The following is a 21,429-nucleotide window of genomic DNA, read 5'->3' on the forward strand; positions in this document are numbered from 1 at the left end:
TAGCAGCAAGAACAATGAAACCACAGTATCTTCAATATAAAGAAGAGGTATAGACCTCTTTCAGACAAAGGACCTTTGAATGGCATGTGAGGGTCCACATTTTAACAAAAAGGTAAGACTAGAGCAAAATGGAGGGAAAGCTATAGATCCATAGGACAAGAAGTTTCTCATTCTCACCACAGGCCACCAAATTATTCCAGTTCTACAGTTAATAGGTTAATTCCTTTCCAGTGCAAATAATGAGAAGTATTCAAAAAGAGAACAGACTGAAGAGGAAGTTATAGGAGCTGGTTGATCTCCTTCCTGAGCAAAGTTTTGACTGGGACAATTTCTCCAACAGTTTCCAAACTAAAATCTTTGCCAATTTCTATGAGAAACCTTAAACTCACTAGGCAGCAAGCCACCCACTCACCTGAAATATTATTTCAAAGTTTCTCCCTCAAAGTAAGTGGTAAGTAAATAAATAAATGTTTCCCTGGTGTATCTCTATGAACTGGGAAGATGAACTCATTCAGGATGTCATTAAACCCACATCAGCGTTAAGCAGCAGGCAATTCCACATCTCCATCAGATACAGAACTTCAAGTGTATTTGACACATTCACATTCTACAGTAAGACGTACATTCCAGGTACCCTACCCAACCCAACCCAACCCCAACCTCTTCCTCCCTTCCTTCCTTCCTTCTTTTGCTTTTTTTTGGGGGGGGGAGGGTTGCAGAGTCATTATTGACCCTTGGTGACTGCCTGGACAAGCCCCTGCAGTTTTCTTGGCAACATTTTTGGAAGTAGTTTGCCATTGCCTTCTTCCTAGGGCTGAGAGAGAGTGACTGGCCCTAAATCACCCAGTTGGCTTCATGTCCAAGGCAGGAATAAAATTGACAGTCTCCTGGTTTCTAGCCTGGTGCCTTAAAGCACTACATCAAACTGGTTCCCTTCCAAGTAAATTGGCATATACATTGCTGTACAACCCAGGGTGATTCCCCTCTCTAAAAGTTGTCATCGAATTGTAATTTTTTTCATACAACCAAAGGAGAAACTATGACATTACACTGGAAGCAATACTATTAATTGTATGTAATTTAATTTAAATCAAATATAGTTTAGTCCTGATTTTGACCACTTTTTTGCTCAGATCCCTTTTACTTTTTGGAATGCAATCTCACACACATCACCCAAAGACCAGTCCTCCAAAGATCTGCATCTCCTGTGTAAACAAATATGAATTAGAATTTGATAAAGGATTCACCATATACTGAACACCAGGAAAGGGGAACCTAATCCAGGTTTTGGCATGTCAGGGTATGAGGCCAATTTCCAGGAACTGCTGAATCCTCTTTTTCTTCTTTACTCTTTATAGTCTTGTATTTATTTTAGAAAAACCAGCAAATGCTTCTGGATAGATATACACGATTAAACCATAGAAAGTGAATAATTAAAATAAAATACTGTATAAAAGAGATTATCTATTAACAGTTAAAAATTATTTCTCAGTTTTGATACCGCTACTCCACTTTGCTTCTGATAGCATGTCTACACTGATTTTGGTTTTGTATCCCAAAAATACTCTACTGTGAGTCTCCAGATCGCAATGTAATCAAAGTGAATGGAGAAATGGGGATAAAGCTCCACCTATAGAGTGCCTGTGTCTCTGGACTGCTTTGCAAAGCTTCCCCAATCATTAATCTAAAAAAATACTCTGGATATCTTTTGTTTCTGGCTTGGCTTGGCTTGGCTTGGCTTGGCTTGGCTTGGCTTGGCTTGGCTTGGCTTGGCTTGGCTTGGCTTGGCTTGGCTTGGCTTGGCTTGGCTTGTTCTTCCATCTGTGGCACCCTTGTTTTTGCAGAGGCAATCACTCCCACCTTGATACAACCACTACTAAGTGGTTGAACACTGCAAACACTTGCTTTGTTTTGAAACAGGTGGAAAACCTGCACAGCTCTTGAACCCCCTTTTTTGTGTCTGCCATTGTTGTGGAAATCCCTCTGCCATTATTATTGAAAAATAGTGGTTGTGGTCCACATTCCATACTTACAACCTTGTCCTCCCACTCACTCTCCCATAGACCCACACTGGGTTCATATAAAATACAAAGTTACAACTTAAACTTCTACAATCTTTCTTACACATTTGCCTACACCAAGAATGGGCAACCTGTAGCCCCAGGGCCTCATGTGGCAATTAAACCCTTTTGGCTCTCTTCCCCAAGCATGTTAAAATGATTGTCAGCCACTATGAAACAACAGTAAATCTTCTCCAAACCCCAGAAAATCATGCATTGTCCGTTATTTCCATGCCCACCACAGCCTCAGATCTCCTCTACCAGAAGATGGCTCCTTGGTATATAATGAGGGAAGACTCCTAAGACCATGGAATAAAAACTGATTTGATTGCTGTGAGCCACAGTTTGATATAATCAGATTTTGTTTGCCCCAACATGTGTCTGACAGATTACCTGTGAGAAAATGACATCCTCAACCACCACCACCAATGGTTCCCATTCCTATCTTTGGGTCTTCTGGGTTCAAAATCCCTGATAGCTTTCAAATTGAATAGTTAAGAGGAATCCGTAAGTTCAGACTTTTCTAATAATGAAAGTATATGCATATTACTTAATATATATCACAAACAGAGCTTTCTGGGTAGTATGCATGTATTTTAATTAATATACAGTGCACTTTATACTGATTCTTTTAAGGAGGACAAATACAAATGTCCCATTCCCTATTGCTAGAGAAGAAAAGAGTACCCAATTATTAAAATCAGGAAAAACATTAACAATAGACAAATCTTTTTATTCACATGGAAAAGCTGAAGCAAGCCATTATTGTATACATTTATACAAAGGTTCTGGAGGGGAAACACAACCCCATACATAGTAAGATGATAGAAAATATGGTTCCTTATGAAATGCAATCATTACATACACTATCAAACTTTTCCAAAAGTTATTTTGTTTGGCAACAGTTTATCAACAGTCTCCACTTGAAAGTGGTTTTCTTAAAAAAGAATAGAAAGAAAGGGAGAAAGAGCAGAAAATTCATGCAGCATGTCTAGAAACAATCCTGAGAGTTTGCCTTCCTTAGAAAAACTGTAAAAAGATATATTTGTCTTTCAAAGTTCATAAAATGCAAATGCTATATTTATTGTTAAAACTATACAAAAATATGGACCTAACTTAATAATTACCCCCCTCCCCCAAGAAAACATTTTACCCCACTTCTGTGCGAATTTGGCTGTAAACACAGGATTGGATCCAGACTGGTCATATGACAAGTAGACCCACTGAAATCAAAGGAAATGAATTTATTTCAGTGGGTCTGCTCCTGTGGCTGTCTGGAACCAACTCTTTTTTCCTGCACTCAGAAGAGAGAAATAAAAGCCACAGTGTAGTTAACAGACTTCATCAAGTTAGATTAAGGCAGGGGCTGGCAACTTTATACCCCACCATCCCTCCCCAATTCAACAGGTCATTGGCCCCAGGTTGAACAATGACCAGGCACCCCAGGCATGTTCAGCAGGATGGTAATTAGGGTGGAGGAGCTTTTCCAATGGGAAAAAAACAAGATGGCTATATTGGGGTAACAGAGTCCATGATGCCAACCCCTGGGTTAAGGAATTCTAGGAAAGGGGGTTAGTAATGAATGCAGTCAATTATCAGAATTAGGGCAAAACTATATATTACACTTGCATTTATGTATAAAAGCCCTCATAGTTCTTTCATCTAGTCAAAGAGATTTGAGGCAATTTGTGCTTGACCCATATCCCTCCTGGCAATTTGCCTTCTAGCAGCTCCACAATAATGGAGTAAAGTGGTGGGGAAGGAGTTACACACCTCCTCTTGCATTGTTGAAACTTATTCCCTCCCAAACCAGATTTGACTAGAAGTAGAAGCCACTGGGCCTTTTCTGCAGTCATGTCTGTGCAATAACATACAGGCTGACCTTCATTACCAAGGCTTTCACTGCCTATCTCTTACAGTAGACTTACCAGCAAGTAATCTCAGGCCACTCTGGAGTTCGTACTTTAGGAATGTTGCCCATGAAAATACTTAACTGGTTAACCTATTTATTAGAACTGCTGTCTGATTAAAGAAAACTTGGCCAATCAATTGTTGGAGTTTTGGCCTTTTACTAATCAATTAATTGGTAAATACATTTAAATGCATATAAATAAAAACCAAAGTTCTGAAGAGGAAAAAATAATGTATCTTTTGTTTTAAAAACACACATACATGTATGCTGCAGTAAGCCACCTGGGAACAGGTCTGTGTAAGTAGCAGAAAGAACAGGGAATGCTACAGTATGCCACCTGCCATCCTCAGCTTTCTCTTGTATTAAAAATAAGTTTAAACAACATTTTAAAAATCTGCTGCTCAGCTAATCAGGAGGCACCTTTTTAATCAAACTTATGGTGTTTTAATTGATTAATGTAACAGATCAATCTATCAAACATTTCAGCCCAAATATTTGTATAGAAAAAACATGAAAAAAGCATGTTCATCATGATCAGAAAAAGTAATAATATAAAAACTGAATACAAAGCAAGTACTCCAAAATGTCATTATATAACTTTCCAATAGATAATGTTCATAAAAATATATCAAATCCTAAACCATGAAAAAGCAATTACAATATAATTTTTTTTGTTGTTGTTCTGCTACATAAACCAGCTTTTCCATGAAACAAGGAGGCAAATTCAGGTATGAAAACATAATTATTGCTTTTGCTACAATTTTTGTTTTGTTTTTACATATAGTCATAAATTACACTATACAGTAGAAAATATTTCATAGGAATACATTTTATGATTTGTTTTGATTTGCTGGTTTCAATTCAAGCAACAAATAAAAAATTAAGAAAACAAGTCACAAATGAATGGTAAAGGCACTTTGCTTTTCAAAGAGAGTTAGTTCTCAGAATATTCTTTTCCAGCCTTTCTCTTTTAGAAATCATGGTAAGCTTTGTACAATTCATAGGTTGTTGAGGCACCATAAAGGTTTAGAACATTCCGATTCCTTGACAGTTTCTGGCTTCCACAACATTCTTTGTCACAATAAATTTTCACACTTCCACCTTCACTTTCCAATACACATGTTTTTCTTCCCTCCTTTGAAAGTTTGGTTCTACCTCCTCCAATCCCTTTGCAAATGTTTTCAAACTTCCACTTCTTGTGCTCCATCCTGAACGTCATTGATTACTCCAATATCAAAGCAGGTGACTATCATGACATGCGACTTGCACAGATTCACACACTGCTCTAGTTCATCAGTCACTTGTTCTAATGCCTCCAGATAATCTTGCGATTCCTTATCAAGATCAGGATCAACCTCAACTAGTAGCATAAAAAAAACAAACAGAAGGCATTTAATATTCAAACAAGTATGTAGAAATAAGAATGTAATACTATTTCCCCAATAAATGTGGCACTGGCTGGCAGATGAAATGATATACTGGTCTTGGTCCAGCATGATGCATTAAGAATTTCCAAGAAAGGAGGCTGCAGGAAGGAGGGATCTACAGGGAGGAGGGACCTGTTTGATTGGTTTGCCCCAGGCACCTAATGAACCCAGTGGGATTCTAAAGGAACTTGGAGTTGTTCTTGAAGCTCTGTTACATAGTTCAGCCAAGGTTTTAGTTACTGCTTGGGATGAGCAGGCAATGGTGGCCTTAGATTAAATTGCAGCTATGTGGACTCTGTGCGTGTGGATCCTAGAAGGTCTCTTGGTTTTTGGAGCAGCTCCAGGAGCCACACAAGAGACACCTAAAGTGTCCCCACAGGAAAATGAAGAGTGAATCCAATCAAGCACAGGTAAGAGCCTGTATTAAGGTCTGCATTGTGATGATAAGATGGCAAAACATAGGTATTTCTCCACCCTTATTGCATCTGCAGAGACCCATCCAGTGACCCTGTTTCAGATGACTTGGGGTTGGAAGAGCCTTTGAGAGGCAGCTGTGAGGATTACATGAAGCATCTTTCAGATAAAGTTGCTTGGATCTGCTCACAGTTAGACTCTAGCTATGCTGGTCCTGTGGAGATGACTGGGGCTCAGTCTTGCCTGGTTATCTGGACTAAGTTCAACCTGGTTACTCTCAAAGAAGTGGACAGGGTGCTTGGGTTGTTGAGTTCTGCCACCTGTGTGTTAGATCCATGTCCCTCCTGGTTGGTCAAGACCTTCCAGGAGGTGGCGTATATCTGGGTCTAGGTAGTGGTAACTGATTCTTTACAGGAGGGAATGGTTCTGCATGACTTGAAGGAGGTGGAGGGCTGGCCCCTCCTCAAGAGGTCATCACTGGGCCTGGCAATACTGGACAATTTTTGTCAAGTCCTCAAGCTTTCCTTTTGGGGAAAGGCTGCTGAGAATGTGGTAGGTCTATAGCTTCAAAGGGCAGTGGAGGAAGCAGATTATCTGGACCTGTTATAATCAGGATTCAGACCAGGATGTAGAACCAAGACAGTATTCACTGTGCTTGTGGATAACCTCCGGCTGGCTCGGGATGGGAGTGGTGGATCCATCCTGATCCTACTTGATCTCTCAGTGGCTTTTGATACCTTCTGCGGTATCAAAAGGAGTTGGAAGTGGGAGGCATGGTTCTTCAGTTGTTCTCCTGCTTCCTCCAAGGCCAGTTCTAGACATTGGTAGGGGGTGAGAGGTCTAGCCCTACACCTCTACTTTATAGGGTGTCACAGGGCTCAACTCTCTCCCTGTGTCCCCTCATTTAACATCTACATGAAATTGTTGAGAGAGGTGTCAGCACAGGATCAAGTATCATCAGTATTCTGTACATCTTCACCCTAAGCTGTTCAAGTGATGCTATGGAGGTGTTTTTCAGGTACCTGGAGGCTGTGCAGGTCAGGATGGGAAAAAACCAGCTCAATTCAACCCTTACAAGGCTGAGGTCTGCCATCTTTAACTCTGCTGGGGTTACATTTCCTCAGTCAGAGTTGGTGCACAATCTGGGGGTTCTCCTGGACTCACAACTCCTCCTCAAAGAGCAGGTAGACGCTGTGGCAAGGGCATACATCTTATGAGCCGGCTTTGCCTTTTCCAAGCCCAGGAGGCACTGCTCATAGTCATTCAAGCCTTTGTCTCCTCTCAGTTGTACTATTGCAACATGCAATACATGGAGTTGTCCTTGAACAACATTCAGAAGCTTCAACCAGTCCAGAATGCAGTGGCATGCACAGCAGTGGGCACATTGCAGAAAGTCCACATAACACTACTGCTGTGTGAACTGCACTGGCTCCCAATAGGCTTCTGGGTCCAATGCAAGGTGCTAGTTATCACCTTTAAAGCCCTACATGGCATGGGACCAGGTTATTTATGGGACTGTCTATCCCCAGTGGTTTCTGCCCATCCCATTAGATCTGGCAGGGTGGGCACGCTCTGAGTGCCCTCAGTGCAAGTGGTGGAACCCCAGAAGCAAGTCTTCTCTGTTGTGATGGCCTGGACCTGATGGCCTTCAGGAAAGCAGTGAAGACCTGGCTGTTCCCCCAGGCAGTGGAGCTGGGGTGTTGATGGTGTGGTTGATAGATGCAAGTTTTATTGGAGCCTCAATGTTGTTTTAAATATTTTTTTGTATTGTGGTTTTGATTCTTGTTCACCGCCCAGAGTTCCTTCTGGTAGATGAGTGGCTATATGAGTTTCTTAAATAAGTAAATAAGTAAGTAAGTAAGTAAGTAAGTAAGTAAGTAAGTAAGTAAATAAATATCTTCCCTTGACCTTGGTGAACTGATCACTAGTCTCCCTTTTCCATAATCTTCAGTTTCAGCATAAAACTGAGATGGGATTTTTATTCATAGTGGGCTTGCCTGCACAGGTAATAATTTCATTTCACTAGCCAAGTGATAGAGAGAGGAGATAATCAGAGCAGCTGATGTTACACTGGACATGGACTTGCCAATAAAAGTGTTAGCCCTGTATCAAATGCCGCTGATATTTTTGCTAACCTTTTTCTAACCTTTTATTTTATTTTTTTAATTTTTTCATTTTATTTTTCATTTAAAATTAATTAATTAAATTAATTTTAATTAATTGATGTAATTTAATTTAATTTTTTTAATTTAATTTTTGTTAACCTTGCTCTGCCACCACAAGAGCTCCATATTTTAAAAGTGAATAGCACGGAGCTAGGACAGGGGAGTACAAAACTTGATAAAGGCAAAAACATCCAGTACATCTGAGAATGTAACGGTATGTGGGAATGACCTTGGGAGACCGGGCAACAAGATGCAGCCAAGGGAACAGTCAGATAGAAGGCAGTTTAGCCCGCAGCAAGGAATGTGGGCGGGGCAAGACACTCAGAAGAAATCCTCCCTAGTTTCTTGGGCTGTAACGGGGATAGGGGGAAAGAAGTACTTTCAGACTTCCAATATTCTGTTAATATAACCTTACAATAAAGTAAAATTAGCTCATCTGGTCATGTTTCCTGCCTGGTCTACCAAGTAAAGCTGACAGGAATATAGAGAGGGAGGGGATGACTGTTCTTAGAAATTGAACAGATAAAGAAATGGGAAGACACAGCATGGGGAGGTAGCTCCATTCTGACCTGAAAGGCAAAATACTTCGCATTTATGCCAATAATGCCAAGATTTTTAAATGCCGTGTGGTGAAACAAGCATTTCATAATCAATTCATTGTTCATACTTGACATTATTTAAATTTAGTACAGACATGTTATGTGCCTACTGTACATGCGGAGCCAGTCTTTGACCATGTAGATACAAGATAAATGAGGTAGAAGATGGTCAGAACAAGCCCAAACATGAATTATGAAAAGAAATGCAGGCAGTTAATATCTACAGTATCTCTATACCTCTTCAACAATCTGGATTAAAACACTGCATTAAAATATTTAGATTGCACCATTCTTCGTAGTGTTCTGTCAATCTGGCACTTTAGCTATTATCACTAAATAAATACTTACACTCTCCTTTCCACTTGCTTGGATCCAACATCAACCTGCATTTTGTTTCTTCCAATTCATCTTTCAAGAACTCATGCTTTGCTTTCATTTCCCTAATCCGTTGGTGGCGTCTCTCTAGGATTTTCAGCTTCGTATTAAAATATATCAGGCCCTTTGGGGGGGAAAAGATTACTCATCTGTGACTCTTTGCTGGCCATCTGCCTGCTTCTCCCTTCTTCTCAGTAGCCTACAGTCCTCATCATTCAGCTTCAACTACTGACATGCAGCCTAAACATGCAATGTTAAACATTAGCTGAGTTCTCTCCCACCCTATCCTTGCTGAAAGTGAACTTTCATGGATGCTAATCTAATAAAGGCAACCTGCTATAAGCACTTAAGGCACTTATTGCCATTCTGAGTTAATGTGCTCCTTTACAATACTCTTCAATTACAACCATATGTACAGAAATTATTTTTTCCCCTTGCTCAATGAGAAACCATAATTCCATTAGAAAAAATAAAACTTCAAAATCCCAACCCTATGGGATGCCCAATCATTTCCCATCTGGTTTCCTCCATAACCCATGCTCCAGGTGCCTTGCTTCATTTTAAACAGGCTTCATTTTAAACATGGTTTGAAACTGGATAGGTAAAGGACTTGCAGAGTAAAGGTAGAGGACAGAAAAAAAGACTTCATTCCCATTTTATGTGTCTGATGTTTAAGCTTTCAGGACAACACAAATAAACTATATATAAAACTAAAATAATGGCCCCAATAGAATTCAAATATAATCAAAATTTTAAAAAGCAGCAAAACACAATTTACAATAATGGATACTAAAACAACAGAAGCAATGTATAATAAAAGATCTAAGATTAACTGTGGAGTTAGCAATTAACATAAACATGCAAACATGTAGCGTTTGGGGGAGAAGTTATTTTACAAACCCCCATCTTGCCTATAGCTTCTTCCCTATATATACAACTCACTTAGGGTTCCCTCCATTGGCCTGAGGGCTCTCCACTGAAACCATCCCCAATTGTGTGCACAACTAATTGGAAATTTTATGTTTGTTGCAAAGTACCTAGCTCTGATCGGCATAAATAAGATGGAAATACACGACTTACCTTTTCAACATCCTGGAAAGGCTGTTGTAAATGAAATAAAAGAAGCAGCAGTTATTTTAAACAGGTACCAGACTAATGATTGTAATTCCTGTTACCTACTCAGAATTAACTGGATTGTTTTGCCAATTACAAATAAATTAAATGCGCAGCATCTTGAATTTAACAGAATTCTAACTGTGATATGTTATGCCATTTACCTAAAGAGTTAATGACCCTTTAGTGAAAGGAGGCCCATAAAGTTTCATCAGGCAGGCAATTATTATAAAGCCTACTCATAATGTATTAATTGATATTCTCCACTCACTCCATCAGCTACATTAAATCCAATTAATGGTGGACCAAATTATTTCCAGTGGGCAAGACACCCCAACATATGAACTATTTAAAAAGTGTACTAGGTTTGTTGTGTACTAGATTTTGAGCGACAATCCTGCCTCATAGATTGTGAAATTTATACTGTCCACAGTTGTTGTAAAATGCATCCTGACCTCACTTTCCTCTTGTCGATGTCGCTGTAATCGTTCCACATCATCAATCTCATAAACTTTTATTTCAAATGGCTCTTTCAAAGTCCCTGGTAAAGGGGGGAGATCAACCCACTGGCCAGCAACATTCTGTTTTCTCCCCAGAGGTGTGGAATCAGGAAGAGGAGCTGGAATCAGTCGACGGCGCTGGAAACCTGAGATGAAAAGAACATGACCTTATACCTTTGTCCCCTAAAAAATCCATGAACATTCTAACACAGACAATACAGACATTTTGCTGTAATAATAGTAATTACATATGTGTCTAGGGAAATTCTGTCACAGGGCAGTGTGATCAAGAAGCATAATTCTAGCCGAGACTAAACACATCACACTGGATTTTTACACCTGCAAGTGGTTCTTAACAGGTCAGTTGATCCAATTTCCTTTTCTTCCCCCCCCCCCCAATTTTTTGCTGCCTTAACTTACAAAGTTTTGTGAGTTTCCATATCAAGACAATTGGCAGCCAAAGTAACCCAATGGGATAAGGGAAATTTGCAACATTATGAAATCATGTTAAGCAAAGTGGTGCAGACTTAAAGCAAAAAATCATGTGACTGCGCTGACTTATGATGGCAGTCCCAGTTGCCATCGTTAAGTGAGGATAACGCGGGTTGTTAAGTGAGGACCTATGTGACTGCGACTTCCAACTTCCTACTGGCTTCCCCATTGAGTTTGCTTGTGGAAAGTTGGCAGGGAAATGTAGGAAATCTCAATCACATGACCGTAGGGATGGTGCAATGGCTGGAATTTTGAGAACCCATTGTAAATTCCCCTCATTCAGTGCTGTCGTAACTTTGAACAGTTGTTGAACAAATGGTCATAAGTCAAGGCCTACCTTTACATCATATCCCTGGACAGCTTACAAAACAACAATAAAAACATAAAAACTGTAAAAAACACAGCAAGAGCTCCTGGCGCCCCAAAGGCAACATAAACCCAAACATTCACATTCAGCTGTACTGGGCTCCAGCCTCACTCTACTTCAATGCTTTAGGGAAGAGCCAACTCTTCAAGGCCTTTGAGAGGGCTAACAGTGGGGGCTTGCCAACTCTCAGGGAGAAGAGTGTTCCACAGGGTAGGGGCTGGCACAGAGAAGGTGCACTTCCCAGGTCCCATCAGATGACAGCATTTAAGGGAAGGGACCTAGAGCACACCCATCCTATCAGACTGGTAGAAATGGCAGATACCCTCCAGGAGAGGCAATTCCACAAATAGCCTGGCTCAATGCCATTCAGGGTTTTAATCATGATAACCAGCACCTTGAACTGCACCCAGAAAGAAACTGAAAACCACTGCAGCTCACATAGCAGTGATGTAATATGGGCAAACCATGGAATGCCCAGAATCACATGCACTGCTGCATTCTGAACCTGTTATAATTTCTGGATGGTCTCCAAGGGCAGCCTCATATAGAGGGCATTGCAGTAATCTAACCAGAAAGTGACCAAAGCATGAGTGACTGTGAGCAAGGCCTTCTGGTCCAAGAATGAGCACAACTGGCACACAAGAAAATCTAAATGAAGGCTTCCCTGGCCATAGCTGTCACTTGCTCCTTGAGCAGGAGTTGTGAGCCTAGGAGAACCCCAAGTTCCACACCAGCTCCATCTGGAGGAATGCCTCCCGACCAAAATCAAAGATTATTCCTCACCAGAACCAGGGGACTAAAAACCCAGAACCATTCCATCTTGCTAAGGTTGAGTCGGAGTCAGCTCCTCCCCATCCAAACCCTTATAGCCTCCAGGCCAATGCTGGATAGTGTTGCTTGGTTGGCCAGAGGTAGAAATGTATAACTGGGTATCAGCAGCATACTGGTGGTACCACACCTCATGCTACTAGATACCTCTGCCAGTGACCTCATATATGTTGAAAAGGAGGGGCAAGAGATCCAAGACCTGAGGCACCCCATATTGCAGGGGCCTAGGGGTCAACCTCTCTCTCCCACCAATACCAACTGGAACTAGCCACAGAGGAAGGAGAAGGACCACTACAAACCAGCCCATTCCCAACCCCCCAGAGCTGGTCCAGAAGGATACCACGGTTGATGTATCGAACACCACTGAGAGATCCAGTAGGGCTGGGATAGATGCATTCCTCCCATCCCAAGGCCTCCATAGGTCATCCATGAGCATGACCAATGCTTCTCAATGCTGAACCCTGACTGAAAAGAGTCCAAATAATTCACTTCATTCAGGGCCATCTGAAGCTGAGTGCCTACAACCCTCTCAACAACCTTCCTTAAAAAGGGAAGGTTAGAGACTGTACAGTTGGGTCCCAGGGGGCATACCAAAACCTCCCTCAAGGCAGGTGGAACCACCCCACCCACAGTGAGGCATTAATCACCACTTTGACCCAACTGCATGCCACCTCCGAGATGTCTTAACCAGCCTGGAGGGGCATGGATCCAGAATACAGCTGGGAGAATTTAGAGCCCTGAGGACACTGTCTACTTCTTTGGGAGTAACAAGCTTAAACTCATCTGAACAACAAGCTAAGCTTCTTGGGCAAATTGAGAAAATGGGTGAGTCAGTAATCAGGTTGAGTTCACTTCATGAACACAACTTTGAGACTTTACAACACTATATCTTTATTTTTGTAGGTGCAGATAGTCCTTGTTTAGTGACCTCTTGTTCAGCAACTGTTCGAAGTTATGACAGCTCTGAACAAGGAGACTTACGGCCAGTCCTCAAAGTTGTGGCCATCACAGCATCCCCATGGGTGCTTGGCAACCAACATGCAATTACAATGGTCACAGTGTCCCACGATCACTGGATTGCTATTTGTGACCTTCACTGCTGACTTCCAACAAGCAAAGTCAATGGGAAAGCCAGCAGGAAGTCACAAGTTGCAGTCACATGACATTGTGGTTAATGACCACGCACAATTCACTGAACAACCGTAACTGGAATTGCTTTCATAAGTCAGGCAGTTATGTGATTTTTCACTTTACGACTGCATCGCTTAGTGATGGAGTTTCCAGTCCCAATTATAATCCCAATTAACTGAAGATTATCTGTAGTAATAGTAGAGGTAGTAAACCTGAAGCTCTGACTTGACTTCAAGGACCCCTAAGTTTTTGTCCCTTGCAAAACAGCCCATCAGACAGGGCAAAAGAAAATGGAGAAAAGAAGTTAGGAGGGACTGGAAACAAGAGAAAGGAAGGATATGAAAGAGAGGGCGAAATGTATACCTGGTCATGTTTGGCTCCTGTCCCTCCCACCATGGCCCACTGGATAAACCCAATGAATTATCCTAAAGCTATGCTATCCTCAATGAAAAAAAAAGTTACTTTCCCCAGCATATACAGTTGTACTCATTTACCTGGGGTTAAGCCCAACTGAATTCAGATATACTTTTCAACAGGAATATATAGTTAGTTTTCTTTCTCCCCAAATCTAGAACATCTGACTGTATTAGTAGTGGCAAAGCACTAAACGCTCCGAAAAATAAGCTGTAATTTTTCAGCACAGGGCTATTCCAATTGAGAAAAGAACTGTTTGCCATTTTAAAAAGAAATGCCTTATAAAGCATTTCCTGGGGCAAACCCAAATACAAATCCATCAGCTATAATACCTTCTCAATATGTGGGCAACTTTGCACAGCTGTTAATATTGATTTGCAGGAGAGACTTAGGAAGCTGTGATGTGCTATGAAAAGAGAAGAGCTGCAAAGGCTGAAACTGGGTCTTTAAACCAATAGGTCACACAATAAAGCAAATTGGCTACCAGGACTAGGAAGTACAAGATGATCACATATTCGTATACACACATCCTAGACCTCAGAGGAAATGGTAGCTAAATATCATCTATGGCTTTTAAACTGGAACCATATCACCAAGGGGAAAGTAGCGATAGCATTGCATTCAAACATTCTCTACAAAGGATGGTAGATATCAGACTTATGTTTAGAAAGCAGAGCCTTTCCTCTGACATTTGTGACAACAGTTTAACAACATTCACAGGGCTCTTCCTTTGATAGTCCAGATTCTGTTTATTTCTCCCAGGATCTAATGCAACGTCTTTTAGGGAAAAATACTGAGATGTCACATTGGCTAATGGATGCCCAATGGCTGCCATACCTTTTGTCTTGATGGTGACCTCTAAGCAGTGCTAAGCCTGGACCTCAAGGTAGGGAAAATTTTAAAAGGATTAGTTGCTGAAGAAAACCTCTGAGAGCTCCATTCTTACCTATGCCTTGCCTAAGGAAGAAGGGAAGCAGAGTCACACTATGGACTCTGTTGAGTGACCAGCTATTCTGGGCTCCTATTTTTCCTAAACTATTCCCATTCCAACTGCTACAGTAGCTACTACTGTCAGTTCTTTCACTCTTCCTTCCTCCTCCTGCTTTTTTGTTTTTTCAAGTGTTTTGTTCTCAACTGTGACATACTGTATGTATTATCAAAGCAGAGAAATCCATTTTTCAAAAATTGGAGAGCACAGTAGTAAAGTGTTCTGTGAAAAGAAGCTGTTCTGGAGCTGATTATGCTGGTGAATCTCCAATTTATTTCTAATTTCAGTTGGTCATCTAAATGTGCTGTAAAACTAATGAAAGCCTTAGGTTTGTAGCTTATTAGTTCCATTAAACACACATTTTAGTGTACTTTTTTCCAAATTCCTTTACGTATTTATTATTTTCATTTGGGGACCCACCAAAAATTTGTATGAGTATCTACTAGAATTATGCACTGCCACTTTCAAATAAACACATCTTTTAAAAACACTCTTCACACTCTGAGGGTTGTATTCTTTCTGGTAATAATCTGGTAGCCCATGATGGCAGTTGGCTAGCTGAGCTAAATATGGACTAGAATCAAAGCCATCCATGCCACATTCAACACAACCATTCACAGTCTTCTTTATTTCCACATATCAACATATCCTTATTCACACCCATCACCACCCAAGTGTCCCCTCCTCTTACATACATCCACCTGTCCATCCTGCTTCATAACTTGTTCATTTGCAGCTATTCTGATGCAAATGGATCTAATATCAAATAATAGAAGTATTTGTGGACGAGAGCTGTTATAACAGTGGACCAAATATATTTTAAAGTAACTGTCTGCTCTTTTTTCATGGATCTTCCCTAAAAACATTAGAATAAATAACTACGTGGGAAGGGCTGACAAATTGGATTATTTTTACCTCTTTTTGAGGGAAGCATAAGCTGTTCTTGAAAACTTCAACCTCTCCCATGTAATTTGTATGGAAGAGAGCAAAATGTGCTAGCATCCCCATGGAGCGGCAGTCACACCTGTCCCATAATAGAACAACTGTCCCAAATAGCCATTACTAGTTAACATGTATTTTGGGATTTCAGTGACAGAATTTATTAATCAAAAACATAGTATTGAAGATCTGCCTCTTTCATTAAGCCATGCAAATTGATCACTTGCCTCTTAGGCTAAAGCTCAGGTGCTACTTGCAAATTAAAAATCTGTCAAATATTAACATGCCTTCAGTTTCAAGGACTACTCTGACGGCATTTTCTCAGATACCTTGTTTGCTATAGGTAGGCCTAAGGCTTTAACAGACCTGCCACAGACACAAATCAATAGAAATTCTTATACCAGGTTTTTGTAGCTGTTGTTTTTACCTGCTGATCTTTTTTTGGGGGATTTCAAACTTCTCATGCGACTTGGTGAAGACATCCCACTTTCACTCATAGAATCATGTGCTGAGGAGGCACTGCCAGTGGCTTCACTGTCACGGATCATGCTTTCATAGCCACTGCTGCCACCACTATGATAAAAAAGAGCTGTCCTACCCATTGCAGGTGGTAGTTCCCCACTCAAGACACTACTGTTATCACTCCCATGTCCACTGCTGTAGCGCTGAGGTCTTCTTGGTGCAGTTATCTTACTGTATGGAGATGGCAGCATCAGGATCTGTGACTTCTCATCACTTAGATTAATTCCACTGTCATTGCCACTATCAGAGTCTGTTGAACCCCGGAAATGGCTCATCTTGACTGAGCTTCCTGATGCTAGCTCGTTAACACGACTGTTGGCTGCCCTAATGGCCTGCTTGGTTCCCATAATTGTTCCTCGACCAGGTTTGTTGTTTGTGCCTTGCATGGATCTTGGAGTTGCTTTCCCACTCAAAGGAATGCTAGAGTTCTTCCCAGCAGCCTGAGCTAATGACTTCACAGAGTTGCTCAAAGACTTGGATCCACTGGCCGAAAGGCTACGACTCTTATTCCCACTAACCGCAGTTTTCTGGCTGGTAGCACTTTTTACCTGACTATTTTTGCAAGGTACAGGCACAGTACATGATGGAGGAGAGGTCAGGCCAGAAGTATCAGGAGGTACTCCAAGTCTTGGGACTAGCCGGCCATTCCTGCCATTGCTAAGGCTGCCACCACCATTTTCCTTATTCAGATTGGTTTTTGCTCCAACAGATATCAAGCTATCACATCTTTCAAGGGATGTGTGGCTCCCATAGCGATGGACAGCTTCACTTTTTGATGCCTTGGCCTTTAAACTTGAAGTTGCTTTTGGCAAGGAGTGGTCTCCTCTGAGGCTGCATTTGCTACCAGCACTTTCAGCAGTATATAACCCAGTTCTCAGTCGTGAATCAATCTCATCCTCATGTTTTGCTGCAGCAGACCTATTAGCTTCTAATCCTACAGCTTTGGCCCCTCCATTTTTTTGCTCAAGGCTGGATTTACGCACAGGTGGTGTTGGAGGTATTATGCCATTTGGCCTGGGTAACATACTCATCTTTTGCTGTGTATTCTTCTTTTTCAGGCTCCCAAAGGCAAAAGCAGCTTCAGAATTTCCCCTGTGCATACATTCTGTAAAGGTACCACTGCTGTGTGTCACAGGAACTACTCCCAGTGTGGTGGCTCCTCTTTTAAGCTGTGGAATTTTAGGGAAAGCTTCAGATTTTTTAGCCACTCCACTAGAAGACTTGCAGCTCATTTCACAACCATCTATCACTCTTTGTGAACATGCAAGCATTGTCTGGGATTTTAAAGGTTTAGCTGTGTTACCAAATTGTTGGGTAGATCTTGGTGACTGCTTCTGAGTACTAAATGCCTGAGAATTTGAAGGTAATGGATCTGTGGAATTGGCTTCCAGATGATCATCTGTGCGAACCAACCAGGGATCTTCAAACATCACATGTGGCTTTTGCAGTTCTTTATCACTGAGAGTATTATTATGAGTCAGAGATGAGGTAGCTTTTGTTCTTCGGGGAAGACTGGAGTGTATAGTTTCAATCACTGGTGTGTTTTGAGAATTAGAAAGCTTAACTTTCGTGGTCTGATCAGTGATGCAAAGAGTACTTCCAATCTGACACACTTTGGTTAAGTCATAGTTTTGAGGGCTTCCGTTGACTCCTGAGGCTGTTTTGCTTGAATTCATGCTCTCACTCTCCAGTTCTGAAAAGCAAAAGCCACTATCATTCAAGGTAGTTTTCAAGGGAACAGAGATATTAGGAGAACCCAGAGTTAAAGGCTCCTCCGATTTGTTACAGCCATAAGAGGGTTGCATAAGAAAACCATCACTGGAATGGGCTCCATCACTTCCAATTGTACAGATACTGACTTCACTTAGCCATGAGCTGATGGAAGAACGTCTGCTACTACCAGTGAAAGGTTCTTCAGAAAAGGGTACAACAATATCAATGTTGACACCTGTTGTACTCGTCTGAGAAGTATAAGCATCAAACTCATCATTTATACTGCTGATGATACTAACTGGCCTAGAGCCAGAGGCAAGGGCCTGGAGAGAGCAGTCACTATTAAAGCTGATGATGCTAGCGGGTCTTCCATTGTCCATAATACCACTGATAGATAACTCCTCAACCACTGTAAAGACAAGTTCATCCTCACCATTGAGTTCCACAGGCTGCTGCAAAGTCACTGTTGTTGTCAGTATATCCCTGTCAAAGCACGTGCCTCGGAAAGATGATCGAAATCTATGTACTTCAATACCGTCTGCCTGGTGCTCTGCATTATTAGTTGTGGTGTTATGTTCAGTTTCACTAGCCACTTGTTTACTCATTCCCACAGGTGGAGTCCTGATGGCGTTGTTGTGATCTACCTTTAGATATGCTTGTTTGCTTGTCACTAGAGATTCCTGCTGCTGTGGTGGTGGGGGGGCAGGGCTGGGCAATGGTCTCTTCACATATGAAGATTTTTCTTTCACAACCATTTCAGCATCAGCTTGACTTGATTCATGAGTTTTAACAGAATTACTTGTCGATAATTGACAGGAGTCAGCCACTGCTTCATTATCCTCATTGAAATCCACTCTCTTGCTTTCAGGCTTTGATTGGAATTTGGTGTGTTCTGTTTTTAAAGGAGATAGCTTCTTTTCAGGGCAATTGCTGTTTCGCTGGAAATAAATGTTATGTCCCTTTTTTGGAGCTCCCATTTCTTGTGAAAATGGTTTTTTAAACCCTCCAAGAGGAGAAGATGGTTTGGATTTAGACTGACCATTTTCTGTGGATATGGGCACTGTGCTGTTGGAAGCTGCAGCAATGATGTCCCCACCAGGAAATTTGACAGGTTCCTCACTTCCATCGATACACTCCAACCTCTCCTGCAATTCTGCAAAGGTGTTGCACTTAAAGTGATCTTTGTCAGAGCTTTTTGGAAGACCGCAGTTGTCCTTGCTTCTTTTTTTGTTCAGGGAAGGGATTATGGGAACAAATTCTGGAGGGCCTTCATTATCTGTCAGCTCCCTGTCTGACAAAGCAGTACCGTTGGAACCAACATAGATAACAGTGTCACAGGACTGCTCACTGCTCGAGGAATAATCGTGCTCACTAGAAATATTCAACACAGGAATGTCAGGATCAAGAGCTACAGTCCTTGGATGAAATGGTCTTAAATGAGGAGGTCTTCGTATGTGGCCTTCTTCACATGAGCTTTCTCCTCCAGATGAGCTGGATGCATACTGTTGAATGTAAGAAACAAATAACAGAAAAGGGCTTTTAATACTAAACGCATTCACAAGAGGACAAATTATAAGTCACTTTTTCTATTTCATGCCTTACAAAATAATTTCTGGTATCTATTAGAAGCAGTTCCAATGAAAAATACTTATGATATATTTTTAGATGACTAATTTATGATTAAGTTGATTATTGACTTGGGGACAAAATTATGGTACAATCAAATGTTTAGCTTCCCACTACAGATTCACATTGCAGAGAAATGGTGGCGACATATGAAGTGATACCTTCCAGTTTTCAAAAGACAGAAAAGAATGATGTTGACAATTAAGTGGCACAATCGCCACATTGAGCAAATGGCCAAGTATACAATCATTTTGCATTGGGCAATAGGTTTTCATGAAGCATTAGAATCTGACTGAGATGATTGCTTTCATGTTCACAGAATTTTGGTTTCAGCCCACATTTCACAATGTGACTTGATCAGTGACATACGAAGCCAATGCACAATCCAATCTAGCAATGAGAGACTATGAGTAGGGTCGGACTACAGGTAGTCCTCACTTACTGATCGCAATTGGGACTGGCAACTCCATCGCTAAGCAATGCGCTCATAAAGTGAAATGTCATGTGACCATGCCCAACTTACAACATCAGTTCCAGTTGCCGTTGTTAAGCAAATCAGGACAGGTCATTAAGTGCAATGTCACATGTCTGTGATTTACAACTTCCTGGCAGCTTCCCAACTGACTTTGCTTGTCAGAAGCTGGCTCTGAAGGTCACAAATGGTGATCATGTGACTGCAGGATCCTGCAACTGTTGTAAATGCATGCCAGTTGCCAAGCAACCGAATCATGATCACGTGACCATGGGGACACTCTTCAAGGACTGGTCGCAAGTCTCTTTTTTCAGTGCCATTGTAACTTTGAACAGTCGTAAATGAGTGGTTATGGACTACCTGTATTATGTGAACTAAGCCATTGATATTGGATCTTAGAGACTATATATACTTAGAATATTGATAAGGACCCTAAGCCCATTTCAGAACAATGCATTAACTCCCATAGAAAAAATTCAGAGAGAGTCAGATAATAAAGGGAAATACTTTAGTCACTGTGTACTGAAGGGGTCATTGGAAATTATCCTTAGCAATGAGTCAGACTGGAATGGAGGGGATACTCAAGATTTGAATTGGCCTGTATTCCAAATACTAAATAAGGGCCTGAAATAAATCATGTAGTTAGGTCAAGACAGGGCAATCACTAGCTTTTACTTGCCATGTATATCACTGTCCAGAAGTGGCAACTGTAAAGAAAGTCAGGCCAGTTCAGACATTTCCTTCATGCTGTTATCCCTATCTGAATGTTTGGCATGAAGGATTTTATCATATCTGATCTGGATAAAATAACTAGGATAAAACATTCCATAGAGCCAAACATTCTCACATAAGATGTTTGAAATCAGGGGAAGGGGGGTGTAAAAGAGTCTTTCTAGGTGCAGAGGTAGAATGCAAATAATCATTATCATAATCTTCCCTGGGTTACTGCGGCAGTATTATTCTGGAAGTTGCTTCTTTTAGTATGATCGTACATCATCCATCAGCATGCAGCATCTGGAAGTGAGGATCTCCGATAAAAGAATGGTAACTTGCTCAGACGTAAGCCACCATTATCTCCTAATGATCTGATTTGCCTCTTTGTTCCTACCTTCCAAGCAGTGAATTTACTGATGCATCTAACATAGGTTCCCCAATTTATTATACTTTAAAATAACAATTTGAGCTGCATCATAGCAAATAATGATGATGATTAATGAACTTTTTTGATAATGACTTTGGTAATGCTTCTGCCACATACTATCTCTGATACATCTCCAGGTCAAAAGCTAGCAAGGCAAACTAACTGTCAAGGAATATTACAATCTCCATTGGGATGATGGGTGAAAGTTAAGTAAATTCTTTCCAAATTTAA

At 41.0% G+C, this 21,429-nt stretch overlaps 1 protein-coding gene across 1 annotated transcript in view; it reads right to left on the minus strand.

Annotated features, from left to right (window-relative positions):
- Window positions 1-2,641: 2,641 nt before the first annotated feature.
- Window positions 2,642-21,429, minus strand: part of KIF26A (kinesin family member 26A) — a 171,138-nt gene continuing 152,350 nt past the window's right edge. The window contains exons 12-16 of the mRNA XM_088149779.1: window positions 16,152-19,461; window positions 10,521-10,711; window positions 10,033-10,053; window positions 8,926-9,076; window positions 2,642-5,332 (exon numbers count right to left, since the gene is read on the minus strand). Coding sequence (XP_088005905.1) covers window positions 5,154-5,332; window positions 8,926-9,076; window positions 10,033-10,053; window positions 10,521-10,711; window positions 16,152-19,461 — 3,852 coding nt within the window. The 3' untranslated portion in view covers window positions 2,642-5,153. The remainder of the gene's footprint in view (window positions 5,333-8,925; window positions 9,077-10,032; window positions 10,054-10,520; window positions 10,712-16,151; window positions 19,462-21,429) is intronic.

This window comes from Python bivittatus, unplaced genomic scaffold (genome assembly GCF_059951505.1).
Source record: "Python bivittatus isolate LINGU-HERP-01145 unplaced genomic scaffold, Pbiv_v1 ctg000580_np1212, whole genome shotgun sequence".
Lineage (NCBI taxonomy): Eukaryota > Metazoa > Chordata > Lepidosauria > Squamata > Pythonidae > Python > Python bivittatus.